General features: G+C 41.9%; 1 protein-coding gene across 1 annotated transcript in view; it reads right to left on the bottom strand.

The window, feature by feature from the left end:
* Positions 1-5,904: 5,904 nt before the first annotated feature.
* The window catches only part of OPN5 (opsin 5), a 203,033-nt gene continuing 185,410 nt past the window's right edge, over positions 5,905-23,527 (bottom strand). The window contains exons 6-7 of the mRNA XM_082252505.1: positions 20,620-20,846; positions 5,905-6,772 (exon numbers count right to left, since the gene is read on the bottom strand). Of these exons, the coding sequence (XP_082108631.1) occupies positions 6,730-6,772; positions 20,620-20,846 (270 nt within the window). The 3' untranslated portion in view covers positions 5,905-6,729. The remainder of the gene's footprint in view (positions 6,773-20,619; positions 20,847-23,527) is intronic.

Below are 23,527 nucleotides of genomic sequence, written 5' to 3'. Positions count from 1 at the left end.
GATATTTAAAAATATCTAAAGCCAGTATAATCCAACTTTTAAATCTTTGTACTAATTGCTCATTATAGTACTCATTATGGTAAACCATAAAGAAGTACAACCCATCTCGTCAGCTTTAATACTCCTACCTACCCTATACTCCACCATGAATACATCTTAAATGTAATAAATGTCACCTTAAAAATCACTAATGAAATAATTGAGATCAAACTCAATGTTCAATCCCTTAGGGGTCACAGTTTATAGTTCATATATCCATCTTGACTCGATTCTCAACTGTTGGCTTAGCTTTTGAAATGTATTATTCCCTTACTAATGTTTTTTATATTTTTCTACTCCCCAGAACTGTATTGTACCATGTATCCTCTTGGCTAGTTTCCACTTTGTTCTCAATACCTTGATCATGTCTCTGATTTTATACTTTTTCTGTGTGGAGGTTGATGTAAACTTTGTTCTTCTCCTGGGATTTCCTCTCGTGTTCTTACATGCATAACATCTACCACATTTGTAGAATCCAGGCGGGTCAAAAAAAGAGAAATGCATTTCTTTAGGTTGATCTTGTCTGTTCTTCACACATCTAAAGCCGGTATACTGCTAAACCATAAAAAAGTACAACCCACCTTGTCAGCTTTACTCCTACCTACATTTAAAGTACCATATACTCCACCAAGAATATATCTTAAATGTAATAAATGTCACCTTAATAATCACTAATGAAACAATTAAGATTGAACACAATGTTCGAACCCCTAGGGTTCATAGTTTGTAGTTCATAAATCTATCTCGACTCCTGGTGGCTTAGCTTTTGAAATATATTATTCCCCAATATTTTTTTATATTTTTCTACCCCACAGAACTGTAATTTTGACTTTAAATCTTTGAGGGATTACACTGTGCTGAGGACCGACCCCGCTGTTTTTTACTGTAAAGTGACGTAAGTTCTTTTAACATGCAAGTGCAATACTTTTAATAAACATGGAGGTTTTCATATACTACACCATGAGAGCACCCTATCTTGAATGAGTTTATCTGCAGTGAGATACTCGTGGATTTAAAGGGGCATACACATATTACTTGGGGAACTGTACTACTACAGAGATTACTAGAGGAAACAGGGGGGAGCATTGGAGAGGAGTCTGATTGCGTACCCCAGTGGGGGAGAGTGTTTTTGGACCTGGTATTAACTGGTCACAACTGCAGGTGAGCACAGTGGTGAATGGTGGTGGGAGTCATCGTGTATGGAATAAGAAGGATTGGCACAGAAGGGTGTACTAGGGTGTACTAGTGTTAATGAAATCTTCAGCACCAGTATGGAAAAACACTATTATAGTGTGGAAGAAAGACTATATGATTTATATTGATATACATGGATATTGTTTTTGGTTGTTTTGATTTAACATCACAGAGTTTTTAATGTAGTGAGTGTAAATAGCACAGTTAAGGGAGTGTATCGTTGTTAAGCAGAGGTAGGCCCAACAATATTTTATGTGACTATATTATTTTTGTAGTTGTGGGAACACAATAATTTGTTTGCAGCCACCCATATATTATTTCACACTGACACTAGGACAATTGGATATTGGTTATTAAGGGAGCATGGGCTAATATACACATTTATATTAAAGCGGAGTTTCGGGCACAAAAAAGTTTTTTTTTTTTTTGTGCCCCTCCGCTAGGTATGCCTCACCTGAAAAGGAATTGGATAGTTATTATTTTTTTTTTTTTGTTTACTCACCTTTTTATTGAAGATCGTAAATACTCACCTATGACAGCTTCCTCCTCCAGCGCCGAGGCTCACCCCGTCACTTCCTGCCTCGCGATGATTCCTGGGAGCTAAACGTCATAGCTCCTAGGAATCAATGCGCCGCACCGGCCCCGCTCGTCATTTCCGGGCGACGCCGCATGCCCAGAAGCTGTTTAGGAATGCGGCGCCGCACCGGAAGTGACGAGAGGGGCCGGTGCAGTGCATTCTGGGACACGAAGACGCGGAAGAAGACAGAGAAGAGGACCGCGCCGGCTTCAGCTGCCCACAACCGAGATGGAAACGCTGTGGAAGAAAATTTCTAAGTAAGTATTTCTTCTTACAGGTAAGTGCGAACCGGGACAGATCAGAGGCTAGCCATTGTGGAATGTGCTAGCCCTGACTGTCCCGGGGGTATGTTCAGAAAAAAATTGTTTCTCTGCCCGGAACTCCGCTTTAAGTGCAGTGATAGTAAGCAATAGGGATGTGGATAACAAACTAACTCATAGTAACCTATTACATTTTAACACTTTATTGCAGTCAGCAGAATAAAAAGTGATGCCCGATCCTTTGCTATGGATTCCTACATTTTCCTGGGTTAAAAAATAAGAGCTATTGTTGATGTCAGCTTTCATATTCCTTTTAGACATATCTCACATCAGGAATATATATATATATATATATTTTTTATTTTGTACATAAATGCCAGCTATGTTTACCCTGGTACATTAAGTTAATCAGCTGAGCAGAAATTGACAGGGATTTGTGTATCTTTTATACTTCTTTCAGAAAAAGGAAATTGTAGGATGGTGGAGGTTGAAGGCTGCTGTAACAAAATTAGGAAAATGACTGCAGCCTATAGGAATTTCTTTATGTCTTTCAGTACCATAAAGATTTGCTGCAAGAACAGTATTATTATTATTTATAGGTAAAAACGCCAAAGACTGTTAATCCAGAGAATATCCGAATTCCTTCAATTAGAAATATTTTTTTTTTTTTACCCCAATGGGGCAGACTGGACTATGCTTCATATAAAAAGTGTACATGCAGTGCTAAGTCTATATATCAATATAGAATGTCTATATTATATTCAAAAGTAAATACATAATGGTGTTTTAAGCAATGACGTCCATTTTGATGATGTACTGTATATATGACAGGAAAGCCCAACACCAGCTTCAGGGTAAAAACAAACTACTCAGCACCAGCATGATCAAGCCTAGCAGCTTACCAGATAATGTGGAACCTCAAATTATAGAGCAGGTCACAGGAAGTCTAACAATGATATATCCAGAGCTCCAAGGCACTCCAAAGAAGAGAGGGATGGTAACTTTCCGTCAGATCACCAAGGACTTCATCAATCATCAATAGAGGCTGTGCCTGGGAGAGAAGACGTCACACGGGTTGAGTCTGGTGCACATGTGCAGGTGCTCTTGCCTACTGGGTGATTGGTGAAGTCCTTGGTGATCTGACAGAAAGTGACCATCCCTCTCTTCATAGGAGTGACTCAGAGTTCTGGATATATCATAATTTAGGCTTCTGGTGAATACTCTATAATTTCATGGTCCACATTATCTGGTAGGCTGCTTGGCTTGATCACGCTGGTGCCAAGTGCTTTGTTTTTACACTGAAGCTATTGTTGGGCTCTCCTGTCATATTACAGTATATTATTCAAATGGACTTAATTGCTTAAAGCACAAATATGCATTTACTTTACATAATGTGGACATTCTATATTGATATTTAGACTTAGCACTGCATGTACAATTTTTATATTTTTTTGTATATCAAGATCAAAATATTTTTTTGCTGGCTGCTGTTTATTATCATTTAACATTTTTATTAGTTTGGATTGTTTTTTTCCAAGCGTGGTTATTATCAATTTTTTTATGCTTCATATTGGATTTCTTTGCTTCCTCTGAGTCAACTGTGGGTATAGGATTTCTGTATATGGAGGTTTTCTATTGGTTGATCTAGATGTGGTTACCGGCAGACACTCTGGACAGGTTGGGCCTCTGGACTTCTGACATTTTTAAATAACTATGCATTTTCAGTGGACAATTTGAGGATCTCCATTTTTTGGCATATATGTGGATATATCCATGCCTAACAAACTGAATTATTTGATCCTTTTACCTTTGCATCTCTTGTACCTGGTGGATCTTTCTAAGACTTTTTACTTAAGGATTTTCAGTGTTCTGTCCTTTTTGTTTGGGGTCCCCTCCCTCTTACTTCTGTGTCTGCCTGGGGAATGGCTTATAACTGCACTGGCTAATATGCATGCACACTATATGACATATAACTATTGTGATACCATTCTATCTCAAGAATGAGGACTCAATTCTGCAATGTTGATGTAATGGATGCAATGGAAAGCCAACCTAATACCTACTATGCTATCGAGAAGCATGTATTAATATTGTATTTAAAAATGCATTGTATATTGTATTGTACCAACCAAGAAAGGTTATTAAGCTTTCCATATGAACAGTGTCAAGCTATATATTCGTATAGATATCTTGCACTAAGGTGTAGTGTTTTTATTCTGGGCCTTTTGGTCCAATGTGTTTAATACTTAGTGCACTGGTCCTAACTAAGGTGCCTATTGGAGTGCACAGTCATACATAGATTCCCTGCTGTGACAATAAAATAGACATAAGGCTATTAAAGTAGAAGTTGTTAGTACAATATCTATCGGACTGTATATATACCTTTTGTGACTTCAGTTGCAGTTTAAAGAGGATTTCCTCTCACAATTTTTGGAAAAGCAGCAATAATATAAAGAACATGAACTTTTTGGGGTACAAGAACCTCTTCATTAGATAAACAAAATGTATAAAAAATGCCATTAAATACACTTAGATAAGAAAAAAAAAAACAATCAAAATGTCCTAAGCCCCACCCCCTCAAAGACATCAATGGGGAAGAGGAGTACGAACACTAAGTAGATGAAGAAGTACACACAAAAGAACAAAATAACAGCAGGTTAGGGGCAGACATGTACAATTAGAGAAATCATAATACTAATGTAGGAAATACTGAGGATCGGGCCTTCCTTTATTGTATATAATGACATTAGCCTGACAGGGTGGGTTTTAGTTAGAGCCATATTTAGACATTATGTTTCCCTGAGAACACCTAAATGATGACCCCTAGTTAGTACAAGCTTCGCCCCTTCTATGCTGAAATAATGCTAGAATGTTGTATATATAGACAGCTACTTTTTAACTGTATTTACAGGAATTGTATCTGCACAGCCAAGAGCATTGCCTGTCCTGTCTATCTGCAATGTGCCAGTTCATGGTCTTTTGGCTGGTCATGCAGGCTGACATGATCATGCATGCATGGGTGTGCTCATTGGCTTGCAGGGTATTTAAACATCTACATTTCTGGTGGCTTGTGCTGCATCTTCTTATCAGCTGCCCTGTGCATGAGATTGTTCTTTTCTGATCACCCATTTCTAACCCAGATTGCCTAATTCTGCTCTCGTCTCCAGTCCCTGCTGCCAACTCTGCCCATTCCTATTATTTACCCTGCCTGTTGCCTGCCTTCACTTCTTCTTGGACCCCGGTTACTCTTTTCTTTCTGCCTGCCTAGACTTCTGCCCTGGACATTAAAGTGATTCTAAAGGTTGTGATTTTTTGTTAAAATTACAAACATGTTATACGTATGTGCTCTGTTCAATGTTTTTTCACAGAGCAGCCCCAATCCTGTTCTTTTTGGGTCCCCAGCCAGGGGTCCCAGGCTCCTCCCCTGGCCAAGTGCCCCCAATAGCAATCCTCTTACTATGGGGGCACTTGAGCAGGCTCGCTCTCTAGCTGCGCTCCTGTGAATGGACATTGTCCATTCACACACAGAGTGCAGCTTGGCCCTGCCTTCACTCTCTCCTCATTGGCTCACTGACTGACTTGACAGCAGCAGGAACCAATAGGGAGAGAGACCCGGGAGAGCTGCTGCTCTCATGCACATTGCTGGATCGAGATGGTTCTTGGATGAGTATAAGGCAGTGCTGGGGGGGAACTGCACCCGAAGGTTTTTTTTTTTACCTTAATGGATAGAATGCATTAAGGAAAAAATGTTCTGCCTTTAGAACCACTTTAACCACTCTCTTGCCTGACACCTACCTCTATCTCTGCCTAGACATTTGCTACTCTTGTACCTGCCCTGATCCCTGCCTGGACTCCAACCTGCTACCACATTCCATCCCATCTCCTTAACATAGCAACCATGCTCCTGCAACCCCTTGGTGGGGCAAACCCGAGGGCCACCACCTGGTAACAATCCAATCCTATAATCAGCTTGGAGCCCAGTGCTTCACCACGCTAATCCCAAAAATAACCAGGAGTTGTCAGTTAGTCATTTTGTGTTTGACCAGGGACTCTTGTAAGCCTCCACTTCTGCTTCAAAACTGGTATGCTGCAGCTCATTAGGAATTTAAAATAGACCCCTATTATCTGCTGAGGAATTTTTGCTGGATAGTGAAAGAGCGGGGAGGTCTGCTTAAGCATCAGATCAAAACTCATGCTAAGTCCCATCCCTCTCCTATTCTCATAGACATCAACCCACATGTGCCATCTTAGTACATACATCCCTGGGTACTGAACTTCTGTGCAAAATATGGGAACTGCTCTTTGTGCTCACAAATCGGCTGTAAACTCCACGTACTTACCCTTTACGGAGTAAAATTAGTCTGGAAATTCTCTGTAAATAACACATACTCCTAAGAAAAACTTTCAACAAAAGTGGTTCTGAACAATTTTTTTTTTCAAAATAAACCCCATTATAATTACATTTTACAACATTAAAAAAAACTTTAAAGTGATGGCACAGCCTTACAATAAATCATTTTTCTTTACAAAGGTTTGTTCATATATAGATCTAATGTACAGACATGGGAAAATAAACATTTCTTTAAAATACAAGGGTCTCCCTAAAATCTCTTGAATAATTTAATAATTACAGTCCATTTTTAAATGTTCCTCTCCTCTTTACTCTGTTGGTGGTAGGGATTTTCTGCTTATAGTGTAGACCCTGTAATAAAAAATAAACAGTTTAATATTTAAAGAAAAAAAAATAGAACCACAACAGCTCTGCTGTCTGCATTTACCAGAATCCTACAAATGTTACTGTTCCTCCTTATTCTGCATTGTAAAGGGAATGTGTACTGGGAAATAAAAAAATGAAGCCTGTTGTTACCTGTTGTTGTTGCCCTCTTCTCTTAAAAAAGCTAGGTGCGGGCTATTATTTTATTTAAAAACGTTAGGCCTCATGCACACAATACATTTTGCTAATGTTCCTAGAAGCCTTTCCCCCTGGCAGCAGTGTTATGGCAGAAAAATCAAAGAACAAAACACAAAGGCGCACCAGCCTAGTGCATTATACTCTATAATTATATGTATTGGTATAAGCATATCAAATGGATATAGTGCCATCCGCATCAGAACCAAAGGATATAGCGTCCTCTGAAGCTAGGCTTACGCGTTTCGAGGCTTCGCCTCTTCCTCAGAGCCTATAGCAGAAAAATCACCTGACGCTTGTAAAAGCACTAACATGTTTAGGCACGTTTACAGGTGTCAAGTGCTTGAGTGTTAATTCATTCCATTGGCCTGAATGATAATGGCAGTGGGTTTTTTTCTGCCTCTAAAAGCCCCTGCCATTAAACACTTCTAAAAGCCTTTGTGCACGTGGATGCATAGACTAGCATGCAGGGGAGTTTAGAGACAGAGAAAAAAATGCCTGAAGCCCCTTTAAGCAGCTGCAAAAATGTCCAGTGTTCATGTATACATAAGCTTTAACAAGAGTTAAGAAGCTGCTTTGCTTAGGGGAGGTTCAACCTCCCTCAAGCTCCCTCTCCTGACCGCAGAAGAATCGTGTTCAGGATAGGAACGTTTTGACTGCCGGCCGCAAAACGCAGAAAAATCACGGCAAAATCCTGTTCTGCGTTTTCCCACGGCTGGCGGTCAACCTAGCCTGTGTGTACATGAGCCCTTAAAGTGTATATAAACTCTAAAAAGGAACTTCTTTTCACAAATCCCTTTTGGACTGGCACCTTTACCATTGAAAGTGTTATGTTATATCTGATAAGTGCAAAAAAATACCTGTTGCTCATGTCTAAAATTTAGATCTGTCCTGTGTCCTGTGCACACTTCCCGTGTTATCTCAATCATTATCATTATTATTATCTCAAGTATAATTTGCCTTCCAAGTTCTTATCTTGGGACTACAGAATATTTAGTCTGTGTTGTGGAGAATAGGATAGTGGGAGACTTTGAGTAGTTTAGAAAAAATAATTGTTTCAGTCCACAAAATACTGTGGGTTGTCAGACCAGAATAGGAAATTAGGAACTGAGCACATTTCTGGAATATCAGCAGGTATTTTTCTGTAGTTGCAGGGCCTTTGAAAGGCATAAAACCACGGGAAATGTACGTGTATTGCAGAGATGTACTCCATATTTTTTTTAAAGCTGAATCCTTTCAGTTTTGGTCATACAGTATCAGTTACCTGCAATGAAGTACTGAATGTCCGAAGCTTTGCAGACAGCTACATTCTTGGGACATCTTCACTTCAGGGATTGCCCATCCTGTTCCTATCTCTGAATTTCTGCTGCTGCAAAGATTAACAGCTTTGGGTTTTCAGGCAGAACAGCAGTACAGATGGCCTCCATCATTTCACTGATTACTCTGTAACATGATCTGTAAATAAGGAGGGAATTCTGTGGCAGATCAGATTCTTCCTCACTCACAGATTATGTTACAGGCAGTGTAATCAATAAAAAAAACTTTTCTCAACGGTGGTGAGAGCAGAAGTGGGTGTGTCCCAGTTGGACTATCTGTACTGCTGTTCTGCAGTGCTGGAAGTTCAGAGACAGAAAGAGGAGAGGGCATCCCGCAGTGAATTTTCCTCCAGGATCTAGCTGCCTGCACATTGTGGGACATAATACTTCTTTACAGGTAAGTGATGTGAATAAAGAATTGTATGAATTAATTATAAACAAGTACTTTATGAGTTGAACAAGATCACTGCCATTCTTTTAATATTATACTGACTCACTTACAATAAATACTACATAAAACACAGTGCCATCTTCACAAATAATCCTCATCATTTAGTTACTTTTATACTCAAACTATGAGAAAAACATGTGTTTTTTTTGGATAGAGTAAGGTAGGGTTAAAACCCATTCATTTTTTGTGCCCCAATTGGGAGATTTACCTTCACTTTCTGTCCCATAGCCAAAACAGGGAATGAGAGGACATCCTTGTCCTCATTGGAAGATTTTCCCTGGAAGATTTTTTGGGGACAAACCAAAATGTGGGATTTCCTTTTACTTTGACTTATAATGCAAATGGTAAACAGGACACATAGAGAGGGGGAATCTCCCTAGCAGGTGCACATACATCAATGCAAACTGACCGATGTTCTAATCCCTCTCCCCTCTATCCAAAACTAAAGAAAAGGTTTGCCTTTAGTTATACTTTAAAAGAGAAGTGGGGACATTTTTTTGAAAATCAAATATACATACTCACCTAGGTGGATGCAGCAGCGATCTGATCCTGTCTCTAAGATTGGTCTTTAATCGCTCAGTTCTCAGTCTTCACTGAGCATAGAGAACCTGTGATTGTCATTAATCTGCTCTGCCCCTCCAGTGCTTACTGGAGTGCTGGACTGTGGAGAGGGCGGGAACTAGATGCATTAGGAGGCTGATCCAGCTGCTGGCCAGGCATCCAGGTGGATCTCGACATTAAAGTTGGAATCCCTCCAGAGTCTTGACCAGCTGAGCGATGTCAGCCGACAGTGGACTTTGGCCCGCTTGCAGCAAAATACACTCTCATGAATGCAGAACGAAGTGCATTCCTGTGACCTACAGGAAAGATAGAGCCTAAAGAGCTTTGGTCCTATCAGTTGCATGACACCTCAGAGTTGCAATTGAGGTTGAGCCAAATTTGGTAATGAAAGATCACAGCTCTGGACAGGTAGCCAAATATTGCCCATCATTAACCACCTTTTTCTGCTCTGGCTGAGGTCTGGTGAAAAGTCCCCACTCACTAGTCCAACATATCTTATTAATATTGGCTAGGCGAAAATGCCCCCCTGCCTCCAGCCCAGTCCTCACTCGGTGGATAAAATGTTGGTATTATGTAAATATTAATTAGAAATGAATAAATACATTTGGGTGTAGAAGACATCCATTTTAAAGTAAATACTCTTAGATAAGTAGCATAGTTGTCCTCAGAAAATTTTTTTTATCCTCAGCAATGTTGTCCTCAGAAAAAAAAAAAAACCTGCAACGCAATGGCATAATGTGCTAGTATGCATCACCATGCTTACTTTAGACCGAAGCCCTCCAGGGGTGCGCTATCACCGACAGGGCTTCCATCTTCACCCGCTTTTCCTTCCAGGTTTACGTGCTCTGGCTGTCTAATTTCCCGAGCCGTGAGGAGGACATTCATGCACATGGGAGTCAGGGCTGCAGCACGGAGCTCTGAAGAGATGGCTTGGGTATGCTGTCCCTTCAGAGCGCATGTGGTGGTGAAGTCCCCGGCTGCATGCAGTGTGAATATCTCCTAAACAGTGCAAGTTTAGGGGATATTCACTATACCTGCAGCCTTATTATTGGCTTACCTGTAGATACAAGTAAAAAAAAAAAAAAAAAGACCTTTCTACCACTTTAAATAGCCAGGACACAATCTGATGGAGTTTAAATGTTCTCCCTATATTTGCGTGGGTTTTCTTTCACAATTCAAGGACATACTGGTTTGTAAATTGGCTCTTGTTTAATATTGCCTCTAGTATGATATTCTACTGTGCGCGGCGGCCAAGGTTACTGTCCCAATACCAATTTGATAAGCGCTTTGTGTCCCCAGGGAGAAAAGCTGTATAGAAATATAAATGAATAACAATACGTTCTACTATTGTGGATTGTTTGCTAATTGAAATAGTCTTCCTATCTGTTTCACTTTTTCGATTGATTGCAGTATTCATGTCTCTCTTAGCAGAAACAATAGTGGACCTTGTGTCCAGAACCCTCTGATCTGACTTGGTTGTTCCCATTATTCTGCATCCTTTCATATGATGACTGGTGGTTTTCTGGTTCAGTAAACAGAGGCTTATCTAAACCCAAAAAAAAAAATATGCAGCTTACCAGCCTTTAGATATGATGGCTACATTTGTTTTCTATTTTCAGGCAAGGAATATTTTCAGCAAGATACATGTTGGCCTTGCCAGAAATTAAGTATCTTTGTCACTACCTGTGAGTTGAAAAGATAGCACAAGCAACCCTATCTTTCTTTTATAAACACTAGTCCCATCAACCCACCATGTAATGGAGATGATGAACAAAGGCTGACCTTTGAAGTCCAGCCAGTTTGACAACCATAGTTTCCTACAGAGAAATTTGTTTTGTTTCGCTTACATTCATTAATCTAGTTATTTTGTTTCGTTCAAATCAGTTGATTCGTTCAATTCGCATTCGGGATTCATATTCGGAATTCATATTCGGAATTTGTTTTATGTCTTTTTCAAATTTTCTTCGAATTTACCAATTTTTTAAAATTCAAATGCGGCAAAGTGAACAAACAAAATTCCCATAAATTTTCCGGCTGAGCCAGAGGCAGCGTTCCTTTTTTGTCCTCCTCACTCATAAGGACCATTTTGTATGAAGTTTCCTACCTTTTGGAAGATGTGGGTACTGGGGTCTCACGCAGGACAGCCATGCGGATATTAGAAGTGTCCTGTGGTTTCCAGAAGTTCCAGGATGGCTCCAGCAGTCAACACATGCCTGACTAACAGCAGGGTGGTGTATGGCACACATGCACAGAAGATTGATACCTGTAATAACGAAAGCTCTGCCAATGGCGAGCAGTTGCGCTAGGTTGGATGCCCTGCTAAAAGCGGGAGATCTCTAAAGTGTGCCCAGCATGACGGTGTGCTCTGCTGTTCTTGGGAACCAGGTCGCCCTGCGGATGCATCGATTGCTCTGTGGACGAGGTCCAGGATATGTGAGTATGTTTGGCTTGAGGTCAGGAGAAGGGACCAGATGCCATGCGGGCTGCTGGGGAGTAACTCCACTTGTGTTAGAAAAAACAAAAAAAAAAAACAAAATGCAAACATATGGAGATGTCTATGCTGTGATGTGCATTGCGGCGTTTTTATCAAAGTTTGGTGCAGTTGCCTTCTGTCCTGAACAGATATCTATTTGTTTTAGCAAGGTTTTTCTTTTTGTGTTGAATGCTCTGTCTAATGAAATCACCTGTGTAGAGAAGTCTCCTGGGGTAGTATTTCTTTAGCATTGGTTAATAGGGATGATCGAACGGTTCGGGTCGACCATCGGTTCGACCCGAACATTGACTGTTCGAAATTCGGCCGAATTTCGAACTTTTTGCTGAAAAAGTTCAGAATTCGGCAACCAGAACCAACCAAAATGCAATGGGACAGGAACTGGGCTTTAAAAGCCCGTGATTGGACCAGAACCATCAGTAAAAGCCAATTGAAGGGGCAGGAGAATGCTAGGAATGTGATTGGAGTGACTAGGGGGTCCAGAGGCCAATCATTAGTGAATACGCCCCCCAGTATATAATATAGCCCTGCCAAATCTCTAGCATTGTAATACAGGGGCTGTGGAAGAGAGTAGAAGCAGTTCTGTTACTCCTGCTTCAAAGTGTCATTTAGCAATTATTAGTGTGAGGAAAGGGATATCTAGTGTAGTTAGGGTACTATTTTCCACTATAGTTAGATTCAAAAATATAGTTTCTGTAGGGAAAGTGTTAAGTGTCAGGGGACTGTAGTGTAGTGTAGGGTTAACTGACTCTGACTGCTATGGCAGGGTGACCAAACCCTTCCATGTCAGGGTGACCGCTATACAGAAAAGATAGTTTCTCTTAGATCTGCTATAGAACAGGATGGTGGCTTCGCCCCCGGCTGTCACACCTGGGCGTTTTTGTAGCAGGTGTTTTTTTGGGCATTTTTTGGGGGTCTTTGGAGGCAGGCATAACATCAGAACTTCTGTGTAGGGGTATATATACACACACACATGTATGTATATATACACATACACATATATAGGTGTGAAAGTAGCAGAACACTATGCTTGCGCTAATGAAATAATTAACAGGCATATGGCTTCTCTCCTTTCACACCTATATGTGTGTATGTGTATAAATACATATAAGTGTGTGTGTATATATACCCCTATACACAAGTTCAGATGTTATGCCTGCCTCCAAAGACCCCCAAAAAAATGCCCAAAAAAACGCCTGCAACAACACACCTGGGCGTTTTTGTAGCAAGCGTTTTTTTGGGCATTTTTTGGGCGTCTTTGGAGGCAGGTATAACATCTGAACTTGTGTATAGGGGTATATATACACACACACTTATATGTATTTATACACATACACACATATAGGTGTTAAAGGAGAGAAGCCATATGCCTGTTAATTATTTCATTAGCGCAAGCATAGTGTTCTGCTACTTTCACACCTATATATGTGTATGTGTATATATACATACATGTGTGTGTGTATATATATATACCCCTACACAGAAGTTCTGATGTTATGCCTGCCTCCAAAGACGCCCAAAAAATGCCCAAAAAACGCCTGCTACAAAAACGCCCAGGTGTGTTGTTGCAGGCGTTTTTTTGGGCATTTTTTGGGGGTCTTTGGAGGCAGGCATAACATCTGAACTGGTGTATAGGGGTATATATACACACACACTTATATGTATTTATACACATACACACATATAGGTGTGAAAGGAGAGAAGCCATATGCCTGTTAATTATTTCATTAGCGCAAGCATAGTGTTCTGCTACTTTCACACCTATATATGTGTATGTGTATGTGTATATATAAATACATTTGTGTGTGTGTATATATACCCCTACACAGAAGTTCTGATGTTATGCCTGCCTCCAAAGACTCCCAAAACATGCCCAAAAAAATGCCTGCTACAAAACCGGCAAGGTGTAAAAATAGGGGAGCCACTATCCTGTTCTATAGCAATTCTAATACAAACAATCTTTTTTTTCTGGTTCTGGACATGCTACAGAGCTGAAACTTCACAGGTACACTTTTTAGACCCCCCAGACACTAAATGCAAAGAAATCTCTTTTTTTTTTTTCAATAATTTTTGTTCAATATTTGGCTCTCTATCAAAAATTAAAATTTTTAAGAACTTTTTTTGTGTGAAAAATAGTCCCTGGGCATGACCCAGAACCCTAGGCACTATTTAGGGGCATTTATTGGGTTTTAGGGCTTCAAAATAGTGTGTTTTGATTACCAAAGTTCGGGTCCCATTGATTTCAATGGGGTTCTGAAATCCGGGCCGAACTTTCGGGTAGTTCGGGTGTTCTGGTCGAACCGAACTTTTGAAAAGTTTGATCATCCCTATTGGTTAACCCCTTAGGGTTTACTCTTACCTAGCAAACAAACCACTGTTACTTTGTCTCTCTGAACAGGTTAAACTTCAGCAGCTACAGTTTGTATTGGGAAGGTTGTTTAATAAATTACTGCATGGCTTGAGTAGCAATTGTACATGTTATAATATTTATTTTCTTAAAATTGTGGAGTCCTCCCTTAAACTTACTGAGATTTGTTTATTTCTGCAACAAATCCTCTGTCACCTTATACCTCTGTGCCTTGTTTGCTCTATGCAGGTTATAGCTGGAGGGGGGGCAGTGTCTCCCTACTGATACTGTTCATGGATTGGCAGCCCTTCTGTGGGTCTCATAAAGACCTAGTGTATGAAAAGCTGACTAATGGACACTTGCTATTGGACGTCTCCAGATCTACATGTATTATGTACACCGTAAATTGGGTCTTTGCTGCTCATGCGTTGGCTGGTAAAACTCTGTATGAATTTCCTGCCTTGTTCAGGCATCCAGGTTGCAAGATGACAGTGACCATCAGGTTGACACGGGTAGTCAAGACACTCTAAAGCAGTCTGTTACAACTCTCCCTGTGCAAGGATTCTCTACTCTTACAACATCAAGCTTTTCCTTGCAGGACTAGTCAATTGGTCAATTTACCTCTCTTCAAACAATTCCTAAAGGAATATGCAGCTGAGGAAGAGCTTTGAGCAGGTTTTTTGTACCTCCTTTCGTAGGCTGCTAGGATGCCTAAAATGGCAGAGGTACCTGCAATGCAATTAGCACATCCAAAGGAGTGCATTGTCTTTTTTCTTATGATGTTTAAGCTAGGAGATCATTCTTCAAGAGGGATGCAAATTGAACAGAAGGACAGAGCAGCAGAATGTGTTAGTGGTCAGCACCTTGCAGTACTGGGTTGCTCAAGTTCAAACCCCAACCAGGACACTTCTACCTGCACTGCAGGATGTCAGATTAAGGCACTTATGGGGAAGAGGTTTTCCAGAATAATGAGCCATATACAGGCTTAGCCGTATACATGGAGTTGTCATTGGAGGATGCTGTGTCCTTCAGGGGTATACTCAATCAGGATGATTGGGTGTGTCCTTGGGGGGTGTAGTGTCTTCTGGTGATAGCCTTGTGTTGGACTTGTCCCTAAGGGGTATATCTGTCTACAGATCCAGCCTGGGAGCCTGCCCTAACCCTTGTCTCCCTTCCAATGCAATGGAAGTAAGGATGAAGAATATTCTATCCTAAATAATAATTATGACAAGTGGGACAATCTGGTCTGCATTGCAAGAGTTTATTCTGCCCCTTCAAGGATTAGCTTTATCCTGATGGCAAATAGCTGGAGATGATTCTACAAGTAGAACATTCTTGTCTGCATTGAGAGAGTCTAAACAATTCCCTCAAAGGGCTAGCTTCATTTGATAGCAAAAAGCTGAGAATAATTCTACAAGTAGGACAATCTTGTCTTCATTGTGAGAGTCTAAACAGTACCCTTCAAGGGCTAGCCTCATTTGTTAGCCAAGAGCTGTGTTTAGTCTGGCCTCCTTCCCTCAGAGTAGATATCTGCTGAATGAAAGAGGACTGCAGTTCAAGAGCCAGTGTCTAAGTCCAAAAGTTTGCTCCTGCAGTTCCAGCCTGGAGTGCAGAAAGAATTGAAGAGATAAAGGGTCCTCAACCAAGTAGTCAGCAAAGAGCTCCACTTCTGGGGGAAAGGTTGCTTACTGGCCTTTTTCATATTTGTGCCACCCCTATGTATCTTATGGGTATCTGGTTGCCTCTCTTCTGCTTTTATCTTGGACGGTTGGACCTCCAGGTCAAGCACTTCAGGCCATGTTGGTCAATCAACCACCTTCATGCCTCTGACTGTGCTAGGAGGAATTCTTTGCTCCAGCAACAAAAAGCAAGTTCTGCTAGCCAACGTGGTTCTTACCGTCTCTAGGGATGGCAATTCCAATTCTAGCAGATGTGATTTTAAGAGGTGTACTATTGTTGCTCAGTAGGATGCCTATTTCCGATTCCCAGAGCTGTCTTCTAAAATATCTTTGTTTCTACATGGGTTAAGACGTCACGCAGCATATATGTCTGCTGGTTGGGCTCTCGATCCACTCCTCTTCTAGACAGGCATTCCTGTCAAGTATATAGAGGGAGTTCTCAGAACCCTACAAGAGATTGACTGGCTAGTCTTTCAAAAAGGGTCTTGTGACTCCTACGCAAATCCTTGTGTATCTGAGAGCCTAATCCATCACGGTTCAGGATACATCCTTTTTGCCACTAGAGCATACTGCTGGTAGGATGCTGGGTATTCCTGACTTTCCTTTCTTCACCTGTCAGGTTCTCAATACCTGATGATCAGGACCATGATCTCTCCCATCCCTATATTGAGGTGTGCGCGATGGAAAAGTCCCCCGGTCCTGAAAAATGTTGATCATGCACCCAGCGATTCATGTCTTGCAAACAGGCAGATGAAGCCGTGGGTGCTGGCACAGTTATAAATCTTCTGTGCTGCTGAGTTATTGCCAGTGGAACTCCCCTGTCAGGAAGTTGTTTTGCCAGTAGAACTCCCTGGTTGGGAAGTTAGTTTTAACACTCTGGTTTTGTGGCCAGCTCTTTCATGCTCCCTTCACCTTTTGTCATCTGACAGCAGGCTTTTTAGTCTCCAGTGAGGCTGAACAACTTCACAGTGGTATCCTACATCAGGGGCAGATCAGAACCTACAGGGTCAGTCCACTGAGAAGAGGTAGAGATGAAAGTGATCTTGGTGGAGTATAATCTTCCTTCTCTTTTAAATCTAAATAGAATATCTGGGAAGAATCCATATTCTGTGGCCCAATTGGGCAATAAGTGGTTCCTACATACAGGTCCCTCCTGGTGGATTTTATCTCTGGACAAGATTTCAGAGTTATATCTGGTACCATCTCATTACTGTTACAAGCTGGAAAGCTTTTCCCTAAGGGCTTGGGCCAAGCCCTGGGTGTGGATGCTGTGTCAGATCAGGAAAGGTCTCACAGGCCATATGCTTTCCAGTTCGATCCATATACAGTTTTTTTTTTTGGGGGGGGGGGGTCTGTTGCTAAGACAGTGGCAGTGTTTGCAGTAATTCCCTATTGGCCAAACAGGCCTTGGTTCTTGCCTTTGATACCGGGGTATTGGATTGAAGTCCTTTCTCTCTGATAAGATCTTCTGTCGAAAAGAGCAATATTCATCCCTTCCACTTTCTCATCCTGGCAAGAAGAGACTAATCAAGCTTGGCTGTTTCTCTAAGCTAATATATATAAATCCTATATATAAATCCTACAAAAGGATTTAAATAGAGCTTGTTCAGTTTGGACTGTTTTGTTTTCTTTGCTTCAGTCCTCTGGTCAGGTACATTCCAGACTTCAACTGATCCTAAAGCTCTCTTAGAGGGCAAATCTCTGCAGTCCCTGTCATATCCAATGTCTCCTGGGTAGACTATCCCTTACTCATCCAATACTTTGATGGGGGGGTTACATCTGAGATTTAAAGGAGAACCAAGTCTCTCTAGGAAGGGGTTAACTTCTTGCTCTGGGCTTTCTGGCCGGCTCCAGATGAGATCTGTTTGCAGCTCAGCCTGGGTAAAGTCTGAGCTATGAAGACATGCGCTGTAAGGGCTAGCTCTTCAGCCAGGAAGTTTGCCAAGATTACAGCTTTAGGGTAGGTAGGATCCTTTGGTGACTTACAGCTCCAGATGGGATCCCCTCCAGTCCAGTTGGAGTTAGGATTGAGCCATAATGTCAATCTCTCTAGGTCTACATCCTCAGCAGGAAGCTTGGCCAGAATCAGGGCTATTAAGGCCCCTTGACAGCTTGCTGCTCCAGGTGGAACCTCTTTCAGTTCAGTTTTGGGTAAAGTCTCAGTCATGAAGGAAGCCTTTCTATGGGTTCTTTACCTCAGTCAGGAGATTGCCGGGATCTGGGCCTTGTGCCAAAAGGGGATCCTTGTGGCTTTCTGCCCAGTACGGGTAGTGTATATATCCATACTGGGTGGCAATCTGAGGTGGCTTCAGCATTCTATTAAAACAAAGGATTTATTCATCTCATATGCGGGACCACCAAGAATAACTGGTTCCGTTCCACGGATATTGGGATTTTTCAAGCATGCTCTCAAGCTACTGTTTTGCTCAGAGTTTTGGGACACATTTGTCACTCTCTCTAGTAGAATCAGCAGGACATACATGTCTTCCCAAATTTCTGCTGGATGGGTCATTCCAGCTAGTCATTAGGCTTATAAAGCTTAGGGCTTGGTTCCTATGGAGGCAGTCACCACACACTCATCCAGGACTGCTTTGTGGGCTCCCTGTGTAGGGGGGCCAGGAATAGTTGGAGGATGATATATCTTCCATTAAAGCTGTTTTGGCTTTTTGTTGGGTGTAGATAACTTCCTTATGCTATCAATATCTATTCATAAAGTTTGTTGTCTGTGATTGAAACCCTACTTTTTGACATCCCATCCTTGTTTTTTGGGCTAGTTAGTTCCCAAACCTATGCTGCCATGGAAGGCTGTCAGGAAAACAAAAAAATTACTATCAAATACTTACCATAATTTTCCTTTCCTGATGGACTCCATGGCAGCAGGAGTTCCCGCCCAAAGTCATAAGCATGGGCATCCGCAGGTAGGGGCAAGGGGGGGCAAATGCCCCCCCCCCCTTGGAATCTCAACTTCCCCTTTTAAGTGGTTGTTAAGTCACTTTATACCATCCTGTCTGTTCTGTTTAATAATCATGTGTGCCTGTGTGTCTGTGTTTCAAAAAAATAAGCTGTTCTTTACCAGTTTTCAGAGGGCCGAGCGCCGCTCACGTGACCCGTCGGCTCTCTCCTTTCTCCGGCTGACAGCTGCCTGCAGCGGGCAGGGCCAAGGATTCCTCACTGATGTCAGTTGGGAGGGGAGGAGGAGGGGAAGATGAGAGGAGGAGAGAGGTGGCGGGTCACGTGAGCGGCGGGTGGCACTCTATACTTGTAAAGAATGGCTTATTTTAAAAAAAAAAACAGACACAGGGGCACACAGGATTATTAAACAGACTGTAGACAGGATATGAAACTTTAAATGAAACTACAGCAGCAGGAGAGGAGGGGGGGAGGGCACTGACACAGGAGCAGACAGGCAGGGAGGGAGGGGGGGAGAGAGGACAGAGGAGGACAAGAGGGCTGCGGATGATGGAGGCACGTAAACTGACCACGGTGTCAGGGCTCAGCAGCCATGGTATACCGTGGTCAGTTTACAGAGGGGAGGACATAGCCAGGCAGGATCAGCCAGGTATTTTAGATGATAGAAGGGGCCAAATTACACAGCAAAGCACTGTGCTGTATAACATGCTTTAAGGGAATATACTCAAAATAAGTATAATGACTAAGCCCCTCCCCTTCATTACATTGTTGAAAAGGGGCGGGGCATTGGGTGACCTTAAAATTATGCCCCCCTCCCCCTGAAAAAAGTTCTGCGGACGCCCATGGTCATAAGTAGGCTAATTACAGAATGCAGCCTCTGGCTCAGCCTAAAAATTAATGGGAGTAGGGTCCTATGGGGTAGAAGCGAGGGTGTGGCTACCCAAACTTATCCTGCCAGGGAGTCCATCAGGAAAAGAAAATGATGGTAATTATTTGATAGTAAATTTCCAGTTTTTTTAAATTAGATACGCTTGTTTTTCCTGTGAGGATTTGCCTGTGGTTTCAGGATATGAGAACGTTTAGCCAACTTAATTACCATCAAATGGCATTCTTAAAGTGGAGTTCCACCCTAATTTTATACTTACCTCCATCTTCTCGCTCCGGGTCACCTGAAAAACAAATGGCTAATCGCATTTTTTTTTTTTTTTTTTACTTACCTCGTAGCGAAGAAAATATACTTACCTTACTTCCTTCTATCTCCTTCCTCGGCCGCGGCCCGTCGTCACTTCCTGGCTCTGCAATGATTCCTGGGAGCTGAACGTCATCGCTCCCAGGAATCATTGCGCCTGCACCGGCCCCAAAGTCAGTTCCGGGGCGTGCGCGTCATCCCCTTCTAAACAGCTTCTGGGCATGCCCAGAAGCTGTGGAGGGATGACGCGCACGCCCGGAAGTGACGGCGGGGCCGGCGCAGGGCATCGTGGGACCGAAGAAGGCGGAAGAGGACGCTGAAGAGGATCGCGCTGGCTTCAAGCTGCACACATCTGAGATGGCAGCGCTGGACAAGACTTTTTCAAGGTAAGTATTTTTCCTAACAGGTAAGTGCAACCCGGGACAGATCAGGGGCTAGCCATTGTGGAATGTACTAGCCCTGACTGTCCCGGGGGTATTTAAAAAAAAAAATCCAGGGTGGAACTCCGCTGTAAAATGCAGCATAAAGTATTTCCTCCTATGCTTATACATTCCTTTGAAATTAGTGGATCTTATACAAAAATTATTTTTCGTCTCTCCTGCCCAATTAAAACAAATGTCATTTATAGACAGTTCAGCATTTAAAACAGGGAATACTGGTGAGTGATATGGTTTGGGTTTATTTGTCACACTGTACCTAGAATTTGATTTCTGCAGCGTCTTGCTGGATCTGAAGCATGGGCATTTGCAGTTGATAACTTGGTAAATGATGGGATTATACATTGCCGCTGATTTTGCCAGTAAAGTTGGTACCACAGAAAACTCGATTGGGATGGAATCTGGATTTCCAAAAGCTGACCAGACTGACACAACAGCATAAGGAATCCATGCAATGAGGAATCCTGCACAGATCAACATCGCCACCTGGTGGTCAAAAGAAGGAGAACATATTTGTACATTTTGTGGTACTTTCAATAAGTATTATTATTATAGATATTATATAGCGTTATATTGTGATATGTTTATGAAGCACCAAATGGGCATTTGCTGCTCCTTTGGTACTTTTTTATTGCACTTCTCACTCTGCTCACAACCATTCACCCCAATTATCTATTCTTGATTGGAAAACATTTGCAGCATATAGCCATTATGGTGTTTGCCCACTGATATTACCATGAGACTTCAGGCAATTTTTTTTAAAAAGTAGGGAAAGTTTCAACAAATCTTTGTATGTTTATGATTTTCATTCTTTTCCTTCCCCCTGTGATCCTGCCAACAGTAATACAGTCAGCCAGTGCTGGGACAAAGGGTGGGCAGGAGGGGCAGCTACCTGGGATGCAGCGTGGGGAGGGGGGGGGGGGAGATGCTCCTTCACCACATGTAAGCTCCAAATGAATGGTTTCCAACCAGCAAGCCACACCTTAATGTCTGTTTTGACAGCTACTGCTTAAACATGCCCACTCTTCAACCCATCGACCCACAACTGACACAAAAACACGCCATGCATATGCAACTATCTGTTATCTGCTAGAATGCAAATATATGGCTATGCATGTGCAGTACACATCCCATACCAACTATGGACACTCGAAGCAAAGGGGCAAAGAATAGGCCCAGGTAGGGCACCCATTTTATGGCTTGCATTAGGAAGGGGAGAGGGGGAGGAAGGTTTCTTATTCTTGCCCTGGGCACTAGATGAACCTCTCCTGGTACTGCAGTCAGCGATAAAAATATATTGAGGCCCATTTACAACAGTGCGCTGTGTAACCTCACTGTAAAATGCATGTTTTACCATATGTTACCACAAATGCACTGCAACCTGTGGGCATTGCCATTCATTTTGAATAGCACCCCAACACAATAACACAAAGCACTGCAGTGACAGATGTAACCGACCTGTGCATTCAATTATGAAAAGCATGGCATGCATCATCTCTGGCAGATTGCAGCAAATTTAAATGGATGAGCTACTTAGCACAATGCATGTAAGATAGACAAAAATGCACACTCAGCGTGTCTATATTAACACAATATACATTGGTGTGAATGGGCTCTTATTTTTCAGCAAAGTGAGGAAGAGTTAGAGGCAATATTTCATAGCTGTCTGTGTCCTTGTTGAGAGGATTGTTACTCACTTCTTGTTATGCTATTCCCTCCAAATGGAAACAGATATCAAGTCTGACAGTGCTTTTATACAAATGACCACTAGATGGAGCATTCATAGTTCTGTATAAGAAAGCATGTTTGGCTGCACTCACATATACTGTACCTTTAAGGGCCCTTTAAGACCGGCTTTCCTATCAGGCCGCCTGTCAGTTTTTCAGGCGGACCTGATCGGATGCTCCATGCACACCTATGGAGCAGCAGATTTAATAGGTGACATGTCTGCTGACACCCGCTGCTATTCGATCTGATCCTGTCCATGAAATCCGGACGGAGGGAAACTCTATTTTCCATCCGTCTGCAGGATCGGATCAGATGAAAACGGACAGGCGGTCTGTTTTCATCCGATTTCCCATAGAGGAGAGCAGGGATCTGACAGTTCTGTCTCTACACAGTGAGATCTGCCGATCCCCGCTGAGCAAAATGGAGTCCACTGGGCGGAAAGCCCGTGTGAGAGGACCCTAATAATGTGTAAAACATTTGAAGTTGATCTGCGGCATCACAGCAAGGACCTCCAACCCTGTAACTATATGTGAATAGAAAAAAGGAGGGGGATTGGGACTTTGAAAGAGGTCAATGCTGTCTAGAGTAATCCAATCGGAGGAGAAGGTATACAAAATATAAGTTTATTATTTGCTACATGATGAGGACCAATCACGTAGCATGTGTGAAATAAAATAAAAAATCTGTAAATGAATGAATAAATAAATAACCGATAAGGGCACAGACATGGATCAAAAAATAAAAATAAAAAGCACATATCAAATCATGTATACATTCAAATCATAAAAATAAATATATATATTGGCAGATACAAAATATCATACAGCGGCACAAATATATATATCAATTACATAATACATGATAAATATTCAAGTCAACAATACATATGAAATATATGAGAAAAGTCTACATAACCCTAGGTTCATTCCTCTTTCTCATGAGTAAACCATGATCCGTGTCCTGATCAATATGGATAGGACATAGCTCTACGCGTTTCGTGGGAATCGCATCCACTCTTCAGGAGCTTTATAAAGATAAAATAGCGAATGGAAGAGATTAACACGTATCAACCAGAAAATTACTAGGAAAAATCTGGGATTCAGTGGCTAAAGATAGAGGCGGGTATGCGCCAGATGGTCCAAAAAGAGGAAAAGGAGTCCTTGATGCTCTGTCTGCACTTCTTACACCTTGATGCACACTGTTTGCTTTCTCTCAGATCATTATTGGGGTTATTTCTCTCTCTTCTTTTCCTCTTTTTGGACCATCTGGCGCATACCCGCCTCAGCCCCGGATCAGGCGTATACCCACTTTGTGCATCCCAGCAATGGACAATATCTTTATCCACTGAATCCCAGATTTGTCCTAGTAATTTTCTGGTTGATATGTGTTAATCTCTTCCATTCGCTATTTTGTCTTTATAAAGCTCCTGAAGAGTGGAT

This window comes from Pelophylax lessonae, assembly GCF_965119305.1.
Source record: "Pelophylax lessonae genome assembly, chromosome: 3".
Lineage (NCBI taxonomy): Eukaryota > Metazoa > Chordata > Amphibia > Anura > Ranidae > Pelophylax > Pelophylax lessonae.
The sequence above is the reverse complement of the archived record's forward strand: the minus strand, read 5'-3'. Positions and strand labels throughout refer to the sequence as shown.